This window comes from Panulirus ornatus, chromosome 14, assembly GCF_036320965.1.
Source record: "Panulirus ornatus isolate Po-2019 chromosome 14, ASM3632096v1, whole genome shotgun sequence".
Lineage (NCBI taxonomy): Eukaryota > Metazoa > Arthropoda > Malacostraca > Decapoda > Palinuridae > Panulirus > Panulirus ornatus.
Window position 1 is genome coordinate 62,592,116 of NC_092237.1, and position 18,569 is coordinate 62,610,684.

Genomic DNA, 18,569 nt, shown 5'->3' on the forward strand with positions numbered 1-18,569 from the left:
CCACCTCCAATTTGGTCTCCCACTTCTCCTCGTTCCCTCCACCTCCGACACATATATCCTCTTGGTCAATCTTTCCTCACTCATTCTCTCCATGTGCCCAAACCATTTCAAAAGACCCTCTTCTGCTCTCTCAACCATGCTCTTTTTATTTCCACACATCTCTCTTACCCTTACGTTACTTACTCGATCAAACCACCTCAGACCACACATTGTCCTCAAACATCTCATTTCCAGCACATCCATCCTCCTGCGCACAACTATATCCATAGCCCACGCCTTGCAACCATGCAACATTGTTGGAACCACTTTTCCTTCAAACATACCCGTTTTTGCTTTCCGAGATAATGTTCTCGACTTCCACACATTCTTCAAGGCTCCCAGAATTTTCGCCCCCTCCCCCACCCTATGACCCACTTCCGCTTGCATGGTTCCATCCGCTGCCAGATCCACTCCCAGATATCTAAAACACTTTACTTCCTCCAGTTTTGCTCCATTCAAACTTACCTCCCAATTGACTTGACCCTCAACCCTACTGTACCTAATAACCTTGCTCTTATTCACATTTACTCTTAACTTTCTTCTTTCACACACTTTACCAAACTCAGTCACCAGCTTCTGCAGTTTCTCATATGAATCAGCCACCAGCGCTGTATCATCAGCGAACAACAACTGACTCACTTCCCAAGCTCTCTCATCCCCAACAGACTTCATACTTGCCCCTCTTTCCAAAACTCTTGCATTCACCTCCCTAACAACCCCATTCATAAACAAATTAAACAACCATGGAGACATCACACACCCCTGCCGCAAACCTACATTCACTGAGAACCAATCACTTTCCTCTCTTCCTACACGTACACATGCCTTACATCCTCGAAAAAACTTTCCACTGCTTCTAACAACTTGCCTCCCACACCACGGAGAAGAGGTAGTAAAAGCTTTGCGGAAGATGAAAGCCGGCAAGGCAGCAGGTTTGGATGGTATTGCAGTGGAATTTATTAAAAAAGGGGGTGACTGTATTATTGACTGGTTGGTAAGGTTATTTAATGTATGTATGACTCATGGTGAGGTGCCTGAGGATTGGCGGAATGCGTGCATAGTGCTATTGTACAAATGGATTTGTATGTAGCATTTATGGATCTGGAGAAGGCATATGATAGAGTTGATAGAGATGCTCTGTGGAAGGTATTAAGTGATATGATATGTATGTATATTTGCGTGTGTGGACGTGTGTGTATATACATGTGTATGGGGGTGGGTTGGGCCATTTCTTTCGTCTGTTTCCTTGCGCTACCTCGCAAACGCGGGAGACAGCGACAAAGCAAAAAAAAAAAGAAAAAAAAATGAAACTTATTCATTAATTGTGCTTATTATTGAATATTGTTGTTTGGATGTCATATTTATTGAGATGTGGTAAAAATAAGTACTTGTGGTCTATGGTATTTTTATGAAAAACTATTTACAGTATATGCTCATAAAACTTCCCAGTACTTTTCAAGTATTTTTAATTGTAAAGCACTAGACACTTTTTTCTTTACTTTTTTGTATATTTTCAAAAGTTTGTAAGGCCAAAGACAGTTCACATATGACTATGATAATGAAGTGTGTATATTAATGGAGTGTAAGGTAACAGGATTGTTATGTATTGAAAGGAGCAATATGATGAGAATAAGATTCTATAGATTATTTTCCTCTTTGTGTTTTAATAAGGTGTCAGTTTTATCATTGTATTTTGTTTTAAACACATTTCTTTATATTCTCTGAGGATGCACCTCTATCACTATTATATTTCCTGTTTACTTAATAATGCATCAGCCAAGCATCTGACCAATTTTGAAGCCTGACAAGGTCCCATTGGAACTTGATGCACCCTTCCATGCTTTTCACTTCTGTCATGACCTTTGTTCAGGTAGGAGTCCATACTGTGGCAAGTCATTTACATGATTCGAGAAGAGTAATAGTCCTAGAAGAGAACCTGCACAACTCCCTATGTGACCTCATCCTATATTGAAAAGGTTCCTATGACATGGATGCTTTTTTCCCCACCATTGAGATAATCTTCTTTCCATTGAAGGAGGCTTCACTTTATTCTTGCCTCTTAATCAGCTCCAGTGCAGTAAAGTGTCAAATACTTTCTGGTAGTCCAGACACAAATAATTGAACCAGCCTCTTTTCATGTCCAATACTGATCTCATCTTCTCATCACCAGACTTCTCAAGAAGACTAGTAGGAATTCATCATCTTATTCTCTTATCTTTTTCAGTACCTTACACACCATACTTCTCAAGAAGACTAGTCTGTAGTTTAGTGCCTCCTCCTGGTTTCCTATTTTACAGATGGGTGTGAAGTTTTCCATGTTCTGCTCCTTTTGCACTTTGCCTTGCTCCAGCAACACCTTTAGTAGTATTTCAAGTGGTTGGTCAATTGTATCTGCACACATTTACAGCACATATGGTGAAATTTTATCAGGACTATGAGCCTTGTATGGGTCAGTACCTTTTAGTTTGTGTTAATGTCTTTTCTAGATACGTAAAAGCTTCCAAAGACCTCCTCCCCATTTCATTTCATTGGTGGTGGGACTTCAGTGTCGTCCACTGTGAAAACAAATTTAAATGTTTCATTTAGTTCGTCACATATATGCTTGCATACTACTAAGAGATATGGGTGAAAGTGAGATATGATTTTGACATTTAGAGTGAACCTTGAATGGGACCTTTGCCATTTGTTAGGGCAATAGCATGTTGGATTATAGATGGCTTTTTTATACTCAGTTGACTCTTCTCCCTTTGTGATGTAGAATAAGAAACAGACAAAAATGGCCATATTTGCACTCTAGCTTTCCCTAGCTTTAATGTGTGATATCCTGAATCTAGAGTCTACCATCCACATTCAAGCTCCACAGTCTAACATCTTGTTTTATCTCACTGTTTCATATGACCCTGCTCAGCCAAGTGATGGCTTGTCTCCCCCTTCCCCCCATATACTACTTGGATCCAATTTGGGATCCAATTTGTTCTGTCCATTGCAAGTTATTCACACTCTTGAATGTATAAATCCTAATACCCTAAGGCCTCCTTCACTCAATCCTTCCATGTCCATCTTAGTCTCCCCCTTCCCCTTCTTCTCTTAATACCCTCTCTCCCCCTAGATTGATGAAAATTGATAAGATAATGAAAGGATGCTATGTCTGACATCTTTTTATCTCTTATGTATCAAATTTTTTGTCATTGAGGATTTGATGTATTAATTGCATCATTTAACCTCTTCAGGTGCACAATTGGACTGTGGACCAGACTGTGGCTTGGCTCGCTGAATCTGTGGAACTGCAGCAGTATGCTAGAAACTTTTACGAGAATGCTGTCAATGGATCGGTTTTGCCAAGGTTAGTGTGGAAGATTCTCATTTACCATATAATTCTCAGGCAAATTAGTTGTTTTTAGCTACTTCTTATAGTATCCCAGGTGCCTTAAACATAATAAATGCTACCACATGCCATTTATTTGTGGTTTTGGCTTGACTGCTTTTCTAATGGATACTTTTTGTTTTACTTTTATGGATAATACTATAGCTTTTTAACTACATTATTCTGTGTTTTAAACATTTTGTAATGGACAGAAATGTGATTATGACAACCCCAGTTATCAGAGTATAGGTTCCCAGCAGTTGATAACATGGTGTTTTCGTACATATCTTGCAGTTTGTAAAGTAAATTTTTGGCAGGTTGTAAATAAAAAGTTCACATTTGCTTGAGATATCATAAAGCATGCTTACATTTTCCACTGGAAATTTGAATGTTTGTAGTGACCTGTATATTTGTTTACTCCAAATGCCAGTAATGAGAAGACACATCTAGTTAAAGAATAAAATTTCCTTTATCACATATTATAGTCAATCTAGCAGTTCTGCCTCTTTTTCACTTCTGCAGTACTGTTCTCAGCGTGATTTCTACCAGTTCCGAAAGAAGAAATTCAAGGTATACAGTAGAAAGGTGAATTCAAACATGCGTCAGTGACATCAATGTGTACTCCCTTGCTACTCATTTATGATTTGCACTTTAACATGATAAAGATTGCAAAGTCTTCATGCTGTTTCATGAAATGGCTTACATGTGGCAGTGCATCTGTTTTATGTTTTGTACTTATTTGAAGCAATTTGGTACCTTGCGTGTGCTGTTTTTTATGATAATCTACAAAGACTTTCACATAGTTAGCTGCATGAGTATTGCCATAACCTATGTGATGATTTGGCTTCTCTAGTAACATGTAACACTGACCTGATTACATAGTGTTTTTGTAATTTTGCTATTTGGTTTTATGGTTGAAAAGGAGCATTAGACATAAGATTACTTGTTCATAAAGATGTATTTCTTAAGATGGTTTAAGTATCATAAATACTTTGCTCTAAAGATTCTAGTTGAAGGATGAGACAATTGATGTTAATGCTTACATTGTTTAGCTGTGCACAGTTAGATGTCTAGATCCTGATGACATGTACTTGGTCAGTAAACTTATTAAAGCTTTAAAATGTGTATTGTGAAATAGGTGTACCGTCGTGTGAAATTAAGGGACTTACATAATTTAAAGATCGGCTGCACCTCTTATGATGAATGGGAAGTAGTGTTTTCCCTTATTGGCATTTGCATTAAAACTTAGAGTGTGAATATGGTCATCTTGTACAGTAGATCAAAGATAAGTCTGATGCATTTTCCCCTTTGATTAGGATAGCATCTTCTCATTTCTGAAGATGTAAGAAAGTCCAGCTCCTTTGCTTAGCATTGTTATCTAATACACAAAAATAACAATGTTCCATCTGTACTTGTCTGGAGGATTGAACCTTTCACCCTGTGTGAGAAGCCAGCATGGCACCCATGTAGCTTTGTTTTTTCTGCTGTGAAGTTGTACTAGATATTTCCCATTCATTTTAAAGGTGATATTTGCATTCTCTTTTATAGTTCTTGTCAAGTGTATGTCATCATTATTTTCCATTCCCATTATCAGAAAAATGTATGAAATGAATATGATTATAGAATAATTTGACTATGATTCTGTGTGTAATCTTTGGTCCACATATTATTTCAGGAAATATTTGTATTTTGTAGTAAGACAGAACTATGATTTCGATTGGAAATGTTAACTAACAATAATTGATTGAAGCTTCCTTGTTAAAATTGTGTAAAGTAATTAACTGGAATTTTTTGGCTAATCATCAAATTATATTTCTTTATTAACATGCATATTTCAGATTATAAGTAAAGTGGGTAATTTCATCTTTGAGATTATGCAGATCTGATATTTTACAGATTAGCAGCCAACAATGAGCAGTTTCTGACAAAGGTGTTGGGAATCAAAGATCCAAAGCATCGATCCAAGATTACCATTAAGGCTATGGATGTGGTCCTTTTTGGTCCACCTAAAGGTCAGAGACTAGTATTATTTTTCCTTTGAATTTGATCAGTGTATTTAAGATTTTATCTTGAGACTTTGAGTGAGTGTTTTGCTGCTATTTCATGAGGATAATTTTGTGTGAATTCTTAGTATGCTTTTAGTCACACACTTTTTCACTTTAAATTTACATCTGGAGTGATTACAAACCAAAGTTAAAGAAGATCATGAGCAGAGTTTTTTGAAGTGATAGATGGCTCACATAAAAATTGATATGATTCAGTTTTGTATTTTTGTCACCTTTAACTGGAAGATAAGAATTATTATGCATTAGAGACCTGAACATAATAAAAATTTGATGTAGGCTCTTGATGGTTCAAACTTCATTTTCATGGATTCGTAACAAGAGTATCTGGTATCTTAGAGGTTTGCTTTGGGTCCTTGCTTAGATTTGAAATCTTGGTAAAAATTCAACATATTTCAGGATAAAGTTAATTTTTTGTATTGTTTGAGAGGAAATTCAACTGAGTCTCTCTGCTGTGCCTTCGAGGAGGTATTACAAGGATTTGGATAGGAGAATTGTATAGGAGAAAAATTATAGAAACTAGATTGTTTTACCAGGAATAGACCAAAAAAAATGATTTTGTGTGATGTTTTGTATGCTAAAAGTCACCTTTTTCATTTGAAATGTCCTTTGGAATGATCACAAACCAGTGTTAAAGATCATGGACAGAGTAACTTGAATTTAAAGGTGTTTACTTGTAGAGTCAAAAAAGAAAAAAAGCATTAATGTTTCAGTTTTGTATATTCTAACCCTTAGCTGGGTGATAAGAATCATGCATTACAGACCTGAACATCATGGAAATTCAATGTCGACTCTTGATGATTTAAGATTCTTTCTTGTGGATTCACACTGGTAGTTTCAGGTACCTCAGAGATTCACTCTGAGTCCTTGCTTAGATTTAAGATCTCAGTGAAAGTTGAGCATAATTCAGGACTGTCTTAATTTTTTGCTTTGGTTATAAGTGCATTCACCTGAAGTTTATCTGCTGTGCAACAGAGGGAGAATTACGAGGATGTAAATGAGTGAAAGATTATGGTAACTAGATTGTTTTACCATTAATGGGCCAGAAGTTAGGCAAGGAAAGAATCTAGTGCTGTGAGAGGAAATGCATTAAGAGGATTAGCTTAGATTGTAGTTAGCAATATTAAGAAAAGTTGGAATAAGCTCTATGCAGATGATGAAAGGGAAGTACTTGTTTTTGATGCTGTGGAATAGATATCTGGAAAGTTCCTACAGAAGATTGAAAGATAGTAATGATATGGCGTATGAGATACAAAATATAATTGAAGTATAGGATTAACATTCTTTAGTGCAATTATGCTTGGAGATGAGTGTAGTTTAGTGGTATGGATTATAATGATACTTATTTATGTTTTAGGTCTATGCTTTAGATATACATTAGGAGGAACAATGTGTCTTCAGGGTTTGTAGAGGAAATGTGGATCAAGTGTTTGCTATGAAAAATGTGTGCAAAAATACTTAGAAGAACAGAAAGACTTGCATGTGGCATTATGAATCTGTAGAAAGTGTAAGACAGGGTTGATAGAGATGCTCTGTGGAAGATTATGCAAATATATGGTGTGGGAGGAAAGCTATTAGAAGCAGTAAAGTGTTCTTAACGAGAGAGTAAGGTGTTTGTGGGAGAAGGAAGAGCAGAGGATGACTGATTCCACTTAAGGTGGGCATGCAGCAGAGTTGTAGGATATCATCATGATTGTTTGATTTGTATGTAGATGAGGTGGTGAGGGAAGGTGAATGCAGGGAGTATGGGGGTAGAATTCCTTCTCCCCTAGGCCCTATCCTAGGTATAGAAAAGCATATAAAAGGAGAAATTTTAGATTATATTTGAATAAAGGCAGGATTACTAGGTTTAGCAGTGAAGAGAGAATATTTGGAGTATAACTTTGATTGGAAAGAATTTTAAAGAAGATAAGTTTTTAGGTACTTTACCTGGGAGTGGGTATGGCAGGGAGTGGAACAATGGGAACTGAAGTGAGCCATGGAGGGGCAAATGTCCTTGGTGCACTGAGGAATGTGTGGATAGAGAAGTCTGTCTTTAAGGGCAAAGACAGGTATGTAATTATTTATTTGTCCTGTATGGGGAAACAGTTGTACACTTGTGGGACCCCATTTCTTGAACACCTTCTAATATCATACAGCCTCTTAGATTTATGTATGTTCTGTTTATTAACTATGCCCTCAATCAGTCTGTCTCAATCATCTAACTCTTTTACTTTAAAAGTATTTCTTTGCATCTTTATTTACGAATATCTTACTTAATTTCATGTTATTTTCTCTGGTTCTTCTATCCATACATCTTTCACAGTACTGTCCACTGTCCACAGTCCACTTAGTTGATCAACCATCATTCTCTCTTCTAAGGTGGGTAAAGTGAAAGCCCTCAGCCTTTTCCTGTAGCTTAGCTGTCTTAATTCTGCTAGCATCTGTGTTGCCCTCCTCTGGACCTTCTCTTTGAGCTCGTTTTGCTTCAGATGTCCTTTTCCATTCCCTTAGCACTATGCTTCTCTCTAGTGATATCTTGAACTGTAATTAAAGTGGTTTATAAGGTGTATCTTCACAACTCTGTATCACATATGATGAATTTTCATCAGGACCATAAGCCTTCTATTGGCCAAGGCCTTTAATATTCTTATAGTATCTTGTCTAGATATCCCAACAGTTTTTGAAACTTTCTTCCTATTCCATCTTAATGGTGTTAGGGTTATGTTGTCTTCCACTGTGAAAACACTTTTGAACTTGCTGTTCAGTTCCTAACATATCCATACATCATTCTCTGCAGTATTTTCCCCTAAATCCTGTAAGACTCATTAGCTGCACCTTAATTGACTCACTTTAATAGTAGGGAAACTCTTTTAGGGGATAGAAAAATTTATCACTTCTAATGAGTTTTTTCACTTCCAAGGTCACTCTTGATTTAGTTGCCCAGGCAAAGTAAGTTTGATGTGATGACATGGAGAGAATGGAAAATCAGTTGGCTTTGAAGTGCATTGTGGCTTTGCCTTGACTATTTTTCTGTGAATCTACAAAAGAATATGATGGAATGATTTTGACAAGTTTTGATTGTCTGTCTGTCTATCTCTTATTTTTGCACCATTTTCAGTCCTAAATTAAATTATTTTTCCTTTTCATACCCTTATCAGTCACTTTCTTGATCTGTATGGTGATATCCCTGTGGTTAAGTTTTGATAATAAAAGTGATCAACATGTAAATATTATGACAAGTACAAAGATACCCTGAGATGCATCCTTACTTTATGCATAAAGTTTGTTTTTCTTATGTTTTAATATTTCAGGTCACATACGTCTTTAAGAGAATAGGAATACCTTATTTCACCTGGAAACATTAAAGTGAGCAGTAGCAATAAATGTGATCTTCTTTTACTTTGATTGTATAACTAAGCAGATTTTGATTTCATGAAACGGCAAGAAGCATGTTTTATTTACTATTGGATTGGACAAAAGATAATTTAGGCATCTGTGAATGTTGAATTGATCGTTTCTATAAGTTTATTCAATGTATTCACATTTTTATTTCATGATACAGTGTATATATTCCTTTCCTGATATTTTGTCAACATTGATAGTGCTTGTCTGAGATTTCTAATGCCTGGAAACTTTTTGGCTTGATGTATTAGACTTGAGGCCTTTGACTGATTAGTTTTAAAAACTAACAGACACACAAATTCAAAAATGCACATTTTCATTTATAATAAACAGCATTGTATGAGTCTTAGACAATATGTAAACGTTGAGAATTTTTTCTCCCTGCATATGGCTGATGTCTTCTTGATGCTTGGTAAGTAATGTCTCTGATATTTGCAGGCATCAGTAATGAGAAGGGATTGGGTAATGAAGCATGCCCAAGTTCTGAAACATGACTAATGTAAAATATTAGCATGTTTAGTGGTTTATGGGGATTATTATGAATTAGGTCATCTCTTTGGACCACTGAGGTCATGAAAGAACTGATAGGATTTTCTTATTCAGGTGTCTGTTTCAGTCTTTGTGAGACATAGAAGTTCCTTGCTCTGCTTTAGATATTGCTGTAACTTGTTGTAACACTAGCAGTTTGAGGTTTGAGCAAGTATACTTTTTGTGAGAGATTGCCTTTGTTTTGTGGCAATGATCTCTCTGTTTGTAGCAATGATCACAGAGAATTGTTACGTTTTAGAGATTGGGCATTTTCTCTAACATAAGTGTATCTCTTGGTGTTAAGATCTGCAACCTCGCATTAATTTTGGTTCAACACCATACCTTTTATACACAGTTGTGTGAGGAAAATGAGATTTAGTCTTTTTTTAAAGTGGTGAACTTGTTGCTGATCTCTTCACTTTAATGAGTCTAGTATGGTATGTGATTGCTGTATGTATTTCTTTTATGAAATTTGATACACTTAAGAGAATTATACATTATTATTACTTATTATTGGAACGCATTGCATTTCAAGACTTGTTAAATCATACTTTGCATGTGGCATGTAAAACTTTTGAGTCATTTTATCATCTTTATAAAGTAAAGTCGAAACCTTGTTTTATAAAATATTTACTTAAAAGTAATAGATTTTTAGATGATTTTATGAACAAACACTGGGAACTATCACAGATCAATAGAGCTCCCTGGTTTGTACTCCAATATTAAAAGTGCTATCTGATATTTAGGTGGTACATCTGATATTGTAGTAGTAATTTTGTGGATGAGGCAGGTCTCATTCTTTCCTCTCACACTTTCCAGTATATCTGAAATAGGAATTTAGACTACCTGGCAGAGTTTTCGTACCCTCCTCAGATAGGCCATGAAAAACTCGCCATTGTTTAGCTGAGTTGAATCTTTCAGTCAGAATAGAAAGTGCAGTTCCTTATTAATCCTGCCCTTACTAAGATGATTATTTTCCTAACAAGTGGAGTGATGAGTCCACCTTAACTGTGTCAGTTGGCTGTGGTGGGCATGTGCACAGGCAACCAGCCCCATGATACGTTTGACCCCATGTACATTGCAAGCACTGTAAAGTTGCCTGCTTCACTTATGGGATTGTTTCAGTTATTATGGTGTTAGGGACCTTGTAATGTTGCCAAAGAATGAAACTTTGAACAGGCATGGTTACCACTAGCTACTCTGTGTCTGTCTCCCAGATTTGTTCAAAAAGTGCAAGGCCCAAGTGTTCATGCAGGATGGGGCTTCTTACCACACTGCTAAAGTAGTCATTGATTGGCTTAAGGACTGTGTAGTGAAGTTTTTCATTGACTGGCATAGGAATTCACCAGATTTGAATCCAGTAGAAAACTTAAGGGTGCTTGTGAAAATTAAATTATGTAACACGGTTACGTCATCACTACCTAAGCTGGAGTCTGCCGTTCATGAAATCTGGGATTCAGAGGTATGCTGATTCAGTTCCTGGTCACTTCAAGGAGTCTATAAAGAGGAAAGGGAAACCAGTAAAATATTAGTTGGTGGTCAATACAGTTTTCATTAGTATATTTCATGTTTATCCTTAATGATTGTGCTGCAGCCCCCTTGTATCAATATTGTTGGTAGGTATATATATGTGTATATGAGTGGATGGGCCATTCTTCGTCTGTTTCCTTGTGCTACCTTGCTGATGCTGGAAACGGTGATCAAGTGTTGGAAATGAAATGTTTGAGGACAATATGTGGTATGAGGTGGTTTGATTGAGAAAGTAATGAAAGGGTAAGAGAGGTGTGGGGTACAGGTACACCACTGGTTTTCCAGCACTCTTGGTTCCACAGCCTTGCTGGATTAACCATTTTAACAGACCAACCGTGTTCATGTAATAATAATTCATCAACACACCTCTGACCCACTAATTATACATCTCCCATGTGTCTAAAGTATACCATGGACTGCTAGAAATTTAGATTAAACAAATATTATATGTAAATTAAGTAGATAAATGAAATACATTATACACCTGCTCAGGAATGAGGGGCTTGTCAGCTATGATTTTCGCAAGTTCGTCCACATACTCAGCAGCTCCTTCGTGGTTTGCAGACTGCTTTTCTCAGCACACTTTTATTTTTTTATTTGTTTTATTATACTTTGTTGCTGTCTCCCATGTTAGTGAGGTAGCACAAGGAAACAGACGAAATAATGGCCCAACCCACCCACATACACATGTATATACATACATGTCCACACACGCACATATACATACCTATACATCTCAATGTATACATATATATACACACACAGACATATACATATATACACATGTACATAGTACATACTGTCTGCCCTTATTCATTCCTGTCGCCACCCCGCCACACATGAAATAACAAGCCCCTCCCCCCGCATGTGTGCGAGGTAGCGCTAGGAAAAGACAACAAAGACATGTACAGAGCATCAGATTGGGGAAGGGCAGTGTGGTTTCAGAAGTTGTAGAGGATGTGTGGATCAGGTGTTTGCTTTGAAGAATGTATGTGAGAAATACTTAGAAGAGCAAATGGATTTGTATGTAGCATTTATGGATCTGGAGAAGGCATATGATAGAGTTGATAGAGATGCTCTGTGGAAGGAATTAAGAATATATGGTGTGGGAGGCAAGTTGTTAGAAGCAGTGAAATGTTTTTATCAAGGATGTAAGGCATGTGTTCGTGTAGGAAGAGAGGAAAGTGATTGGTTGTCAGTGAATGTTGGTTTGCGGCAGGGGTGTGTGATGTCGCCATGGTTGTTTAATTTGTTTATGGATGGGGTTGTTAGGGAGGTGAATGCAAGAGTTTTGGAAAGAGGGGCAAGTATGCAGTCTGTTGTGGATGAGAGAGCTTGGGAAGTGAGTCAGTTGTTGTTCGCTGATGATACAGCACTGGTGGCTGATTCGGGTGAGAAACTGCAGAAGCTGGTGACTGAGTTTGGTAAAATGTGTGAAAGAAGAAAGCTGAGAGTAAATGTGAGTAAGAGCAAGGTTATCAGGTACAGTAGGGTTGAGTGACAAGTCAATTGGGAGGTAAGTTTGAATGGAGAAAAACTGGAGGAAGTGAAGTGTTTTAGATATCTGGAAGTGGATTTGGCAGTGGATGGAACTATGGAAGTGGAAGTGAATCATAGGATGGGAGAGGGGGCAAAAGTTCTGGGAGCATTGAACAATGTGTGGAAGTTGAGAACATTATTTTGGAAAGCAAAAATGGGTATGTATTAAGGAATAGTGGTTCCAACAATGTTATATGGTTGCGAGGTGTGGGCTCTAGATAGAGTTGTACGGAGGAGGGTGGATGTGCTGGAAAAGAGATGATTGAGGACAATATGTGGTGTGAGGTGGTTTGATCGAGTAAGTAATGAAAGGGTAAGAGAGATGTGTGGTAATAAAAAGAGTGTGGTTGAGAGAGAAGAGGGTGTATTGAAATGATTTGGTCACATGGAGAGAATGAGTGAGGAAAGATTGACAAAGAGGATATATGTGTCAGAGGTGGAGGGAACGAGGAGAAGTGGGAGACCAAATTGGAGGTGGAAAGATGGAGTGAAAAAGATTTTGAGTGATTGCGGCCTGAACATGCAGGAGGGTGAAAGGCTCGCAAGGAATAGAGTGAATTGTAATGATGTGCTATACCGTGGTCGAGGTGCTGTCAATGGATTGAATCAGGGCATGTGAAGCGTCTGGGGTAAACCATGGAAAGTTCTGTGGGGCCAGGATGTGGAAAGGGAGCTGTGGTTTCGGGCATTATTACATGACAGCTAGAGACTGAGTGTGAACGAATGGGGCCTTTGTTGTCTTTTCCTAGCGCTACCTCGCACACATGACGGGGGAGGGGGATGTTATTCCATGTGTGGCGAGGTGGCAATGGGAATAAATAAAGGCTGACAGTATGAATTATGTACATGTGTATATATGTATATTTCTGTGTGTGTATATATATGTGTGTACATTGAGATGTATAGGTATGTATATTTGCATGTGTGGACGTGTATGTATATACACGTGTATGGGGTGGTTTGGGCCATTTCTTTCGTCTGTTTCCTTGCGCTACCTCGCAAATGCGGGAGACAGCGACAAAGCAAAATAAAAAGAAAAATATTATACTTAATCGCCATTTCCTGCGTCAGTGAGGTATTGCCAAGAAACAAACAAAGAATGGCCTATCCACTCACATACACACATACACGTCTATACACACCCATATATGTACACATACACATCAACACATACGTACATACATGCACATGTACATATTCATACTTGCTTGCCTTCATCCATTCCTGTTGCTACCCCGCCACACAGGAAATGACATCCCCCCTAAATTCAGCAAGTTAGTGCCAGGAAAAGACAAAAAAGGCCACATTCGCTCACACTCAGTCTCTAGCTGTCATGTGTAATGCACCAAAACCACAGCTCCTTATCCACATCCAGGCCCCACAGACCTTTCCATGGTTTACCCCAGACACTTCACATGCCCTGGTTCAGAGAGAGAGAGAGAGAGAGAGAGAGAGAGAGAGAGAGAGAGAGAGAGAGAGAGAGAGAGAGAGAGAGCATTAATGAGAGGGCTTTGATAAGGGCATGTAGTTGCTAGTGCTGTCTCAGCTTATATAGAAAAAAAAGATTTATTGTAAATACAGTTATGTATTTGATTGATATTATGCATATAGAATAATACAAATGGGGCGTAGTTCTACGTAAGGGTTTTTTTTTTTTTTTTTTTTTTTTTTTTTTTTTTTTTTTTTTTATACTTTGTCGCTGTCTCCCGCGTTTGCGAGGTAGCGCAAGGAAACAGACGAAAGAAATGGCCCAACCCCCCCCCCCCCATACACATGTACATACACACGTCCACACACGCAAATATACATACCTACACAGCTTTCCATGGTTTACCCCAGACGCTTCACATGCCTTGCTTCAATCCACTGACAGCACGTCAACCCCTGTATACCACATGACTCCAATTCACTCTATTTCTTGCCCTCCTTTCACCCTCCTGCATGTTCAGGCCCCGATCACACAAAATCTTTTTCACTCCATCTTTCCACCTCCAATTTGGTCTCCCTCTTCTCCTCGTTCCCTCCACCTCCGACACATATATCCTCTTGGTCAATCTCTCCTCACTCATTCTCTCCATGTGCCCAAACCATTTCAAAACACCCTCTTCTGCTCTCTCAACCACGCTCTTTTTATTTCCACACATCTCTCTTACCCTTACGTTACTTACTCGATCAAACCACCTCACACCACACATTGTCCTCAAACATCTCATTTCCAGCACATCCATCCTCCTGCGCACATCTCTATCCATAGCCCACGCCTCGCAACCATACAGCATTGTTGGAACCACTATTCCCTCAAACATACCCATTTTTGCTTTCCGAGATAATGTTCTCGACTTCCACACATTTTTCAAGGCTCCCAAAATTTTCGCCCCGTCCCCCACCCTATGATCCACTTCCGCTTCCATGGTTCCATCCGCTGACAGATCCACTCCCAGATATCTAAAACACTTCACTTCCTCCAGTTTTTCTCCATTCAAACTCACCTCCCAATTGACTTGACCCTCACCCCTACTGTACCTAATAACCTTGCTCTTATTCACATTTACTCTCAACTTTCTTCTTCCACACACTTTACCAAACTCAGTCACCAGCTTCTGCAGTTTCTCACATGAATCAGCCACCAGCGCTGTATCATCAGCGAACAACAATTGACTCACTTCCCAAGCTCTCTCATCCCCAACAGACTTCATACTTGCCCCTCTTTCCAGGACTCTTGCATTTACCTCCCTTACAACCCCATCCATAAACAAATTAAACAACCATGGAGACATCACACACCCCTGCCGCAAACCTACATTCACTGAGAACCAATCACTTTCCTCTCTTCCTACACGTACACATGCCTTACGTAAGGTACAATGTGTAATGTATGAGAGTTAGATGTATATTTAATTTATGTCATGCTCCTTAAATCTAACTAAAGTTAAGATTTCCAAGACATGATGATAAGAATAAAACAAAATTACAATACTCTTTTGCCAGTAACTAACTGCATGTTGGAGTGATCATCATTAGTATATAGCTCACTTCATTATTGATGAATGGGTTATTGTTACTTTTTATTGTACAAAGATTTTGATTATATTTTGATTTTTTTACTGTGATATTATGCTTAATTAATGAAAAAGAAATGATTGATAGGTTAGTAAGTTTATGAATTTCTTTATCCAGTACATTAATGTATGAAATATTTTAAACAGATACAGGAAGTCATGTAAAGGATCTTGTTCTTGTGACACTTCTCACACTTGCCCTTATTGGCTGCTTCAAGGCATATCAACGAAACCGAGAATATGAGGCACAGCTGAGTGAGATGTTAAAGGTAAATTTTTATTAGTCATTTGTTTATAAAGAAATAGGATTTAAAGAATGTGTTTTTTGGTTGCTACTGAAATCTGTGTGTAACATGGAATCACACATCAGCATGGTATTCAGAGTGAGCAGTGAACTACCAAAGGCTTGACCACCATACATTGTGCCATAATATAATAGTCTTGGGGAGCATGTAAACAGTCAAGTGATGTTATTAAAAACAGTTCTTTCTGTTTTATTTGCAATGATAAATTTCACTTCAATATATATGTGTTGATTTGCTACATACAAACAAGTACTTCATACAAAAATCAATTTTGCATAACTGAGATCACTAGCCATAGCTGATAAAAGTTTAAAGTGTCCTGTGCAATGAACCAAAACCACTGCTCCCTATCCACAACAAGGCTCCACAGACTTTTCCATGGTTTACTCCGCCTGCTTCACATATGGAGAGAATGAGTGAGCAAAGGTTTACAAAGAGGATATATGTGTCAGAGGCGGAAGGAACAAGAAGTGGGAGACTAAATTGGTGGTAGAAGGATGGAGTGAAAAAGGTTTTAAGCAATCGGGGCCTGAACTTGCAGGAGGGTGAAAAGCATGCAAGGAATTGAGTGAATTGGAACAATATAGTATACCGGGGTTGACGTGCTGTCAATGGACTGAACCATGGCATGTGAAACTTCTGAGGTAAACCATGGAAAGGTCTGTGAGGCTTGGATGTGGATAGGGAGCTGTGGTTTTGGTGCATTACACATAACAGCTAGAGACTGAATGTGAATGAATGTGGCCTTTTTTGTCTGTTTTCTTGGCACTACCTCACTGAAGCAGGGGGTAGTGATGCTGTTCCCTGTGTGGTGGGTTAGCTCCAGGAATGGATGAAGGCAAGCAAGTATGAATATGTACGTATGTATACATGTATATGCCTGCATATTTGTATGTATATGTTGATGTGTATATGTATGTATATGTGCGTATGTGGGTGTTTATGTATATATGCGTGTATATGAGTGGATGGACCATTCTTTGTCTGTTTCCTAGCAGTACCTCCCTGTTGTGGGAAACAGTGATTATGTATGATAATATAAATAGAATATATTTTTTTTTTTTTTTTTTTTTATTGTCGCTGTCTCCCGCGTTTGCGAGGTAGCGCAAGGAAACAGACGAAAGAAATGGCCCAACCCCCCCCATACACATGTACATACACACGTCCACACACGCAAATATACATACCTACACAGCTTTCCTTGGTTTACCCCGGACGCTTCACATGCCTTGATTCAATCCACTGACAGCACGTCAACCCCTGTATACCACATCGCTCCAATTCCCTCTATTCCTTGCCCTCCTTTCACCCTCCTGCATGTTCAGGCCCCGATCACACAAAATCCTTTTCACTCCATCTTTCCACCTCCAATTTGGTCTCCCTCTTCTCCTCGTTCCCTCCACCTCCGACACATATATCCTCTTGGTCAATCTTTCCTCACTCATTCTCTCCATGTGCCCAAACCATTTCAAAACACCCTCTTCTGCTCTCTCAACCACGCTCTTTTTATTTCCACACATCTCTCTTACCCTTACGTTACTTACTCGACCAAACCACCTCACACCACACATTGTCCTCAAACATCTCATTTCCAGCACATCCATCCTCCTGCGCACAACTCTATCCATAGCCCACGCCTCGCAACCATACAACATTGTTGGAACCACTATTCCTTCAAACATACCCATTTTTGCTTTCCGGGATAATGTTCTCGACTTCCACACATTTTTCAAGGCTCCCAAAATTTTCGCCCCCTCCCCCACCCTATGATCCACTTCCGCTTCCATGGTTCCATCCGCTGACAGATCCACTCCCAGATATCTAAAACACTTCACTTCCTCCAGTTTTTCTCCATTCAAACTCACCTCCCAATTGACTTGACCCTCAACCCTACTGTACCTAATAACCTTGCTCTTATTCACATTTACTCTTAACTTTCTTCTTCCACACACTTTACCAAACTCCGTCACCAGCTTCTGCAGTTTCTCACATGAATCCACCACCAGCGCTGTATCATCAGCGAACAACAACTGACTCACTTCCCAAGCTCTCTCATCCCCAACAGACTTCATACTTGCCCCTCTTTCCAAGACTCTTGCATTTACCTCCCTAACAACCCCATAAAATAGAATATATATATGTATAATATACTCATACATGAGTGAGATGTTACTGTAGATTGTCAGAGGATGCATTGTGATTGTGATGTTTTTAGGGTGTGTGAGTCTGGCAAAAGACAAAAAATATGTAAATAAAGATTTTTGGAGAAAAAGTGTTTCTTATAATGTATACATGCAAACTTGGAATTACGTAAAATCTGGTTGAAGATAATCTAGTGTATCAGTATGAAAACTTTTGTTACATACAGGATATGGAGAAGTTGAGAGAGGCAGAAGAAAACTTGCAACAATTGGAGCTTAAGATGAGTACCAAAGTCTGCCATGAAAATAATGTAACACATACTGACAACAAAAACCACAGTGAAGAAGTCCAACAGCTTAGACTTCAACTAGAGGTAGGTTAGAACTTATGATTTATAAGTCTTTAATGAAAGCCACAATTAAAAAGGAGTAGAGTTTTGGAAAGATCATGGTGAATTTACACTCATGTAATAGGTTTAACTCTACTAAGTGATTACAAGTGACATGGTGATCAGAGGCATATTAGCTTTCAAAATGGTTGTGAATAATGCTCACCATTATAGAAGTATGCAAGAAGCATAGGTGTGTTGAGTTGTATCTCATATATTGACTTTTAG

At 38.4% G+C, this 18,569-nt stretch overlaps 1 protein-coding gene across 7 annotated transcripts in view; it reads left to right on the forward strand.

Moving 5' to 3' along the window:
• The window catches only part of Stim (stromal interaction molecule), a 173,172-nt gene that overhangs the window by 104,631 nt on the left and 49,972 nt on the right, over positions 1-18,569 (forward strand). For 3 of the 7 annotated variants that reach the window (XM_071670128.1, XM_071670135.1, XM_071670131.1), the window contains exons 4-8: positions 3,270-3,382; positions 3,926-3,988; positions 5,300-5,415; positions 15,654-15,775; positions 18,180-18,326. In XM_071670128.1, coding sequence (XP_071526229.1) covers positions 3,270-3,382; positions 3,926-3,988; positions 5,300-5,415; positions 15,654-15,775; positions 18,180-18,326 — 561 coding nt within the window. The remainder of the gene's footprint in view (positions 1-3,269; positions 3,383-3,925; positions 3,989-5,299; positions 5,416-15,653; positions 15,776-18,179; positions 18,327-18,569) is intronic. The other 4 variants (XM_071670129.1, XM_071670130.1, XM_071670134.1 and 1 more) reach the window with 4 other exon arrangements.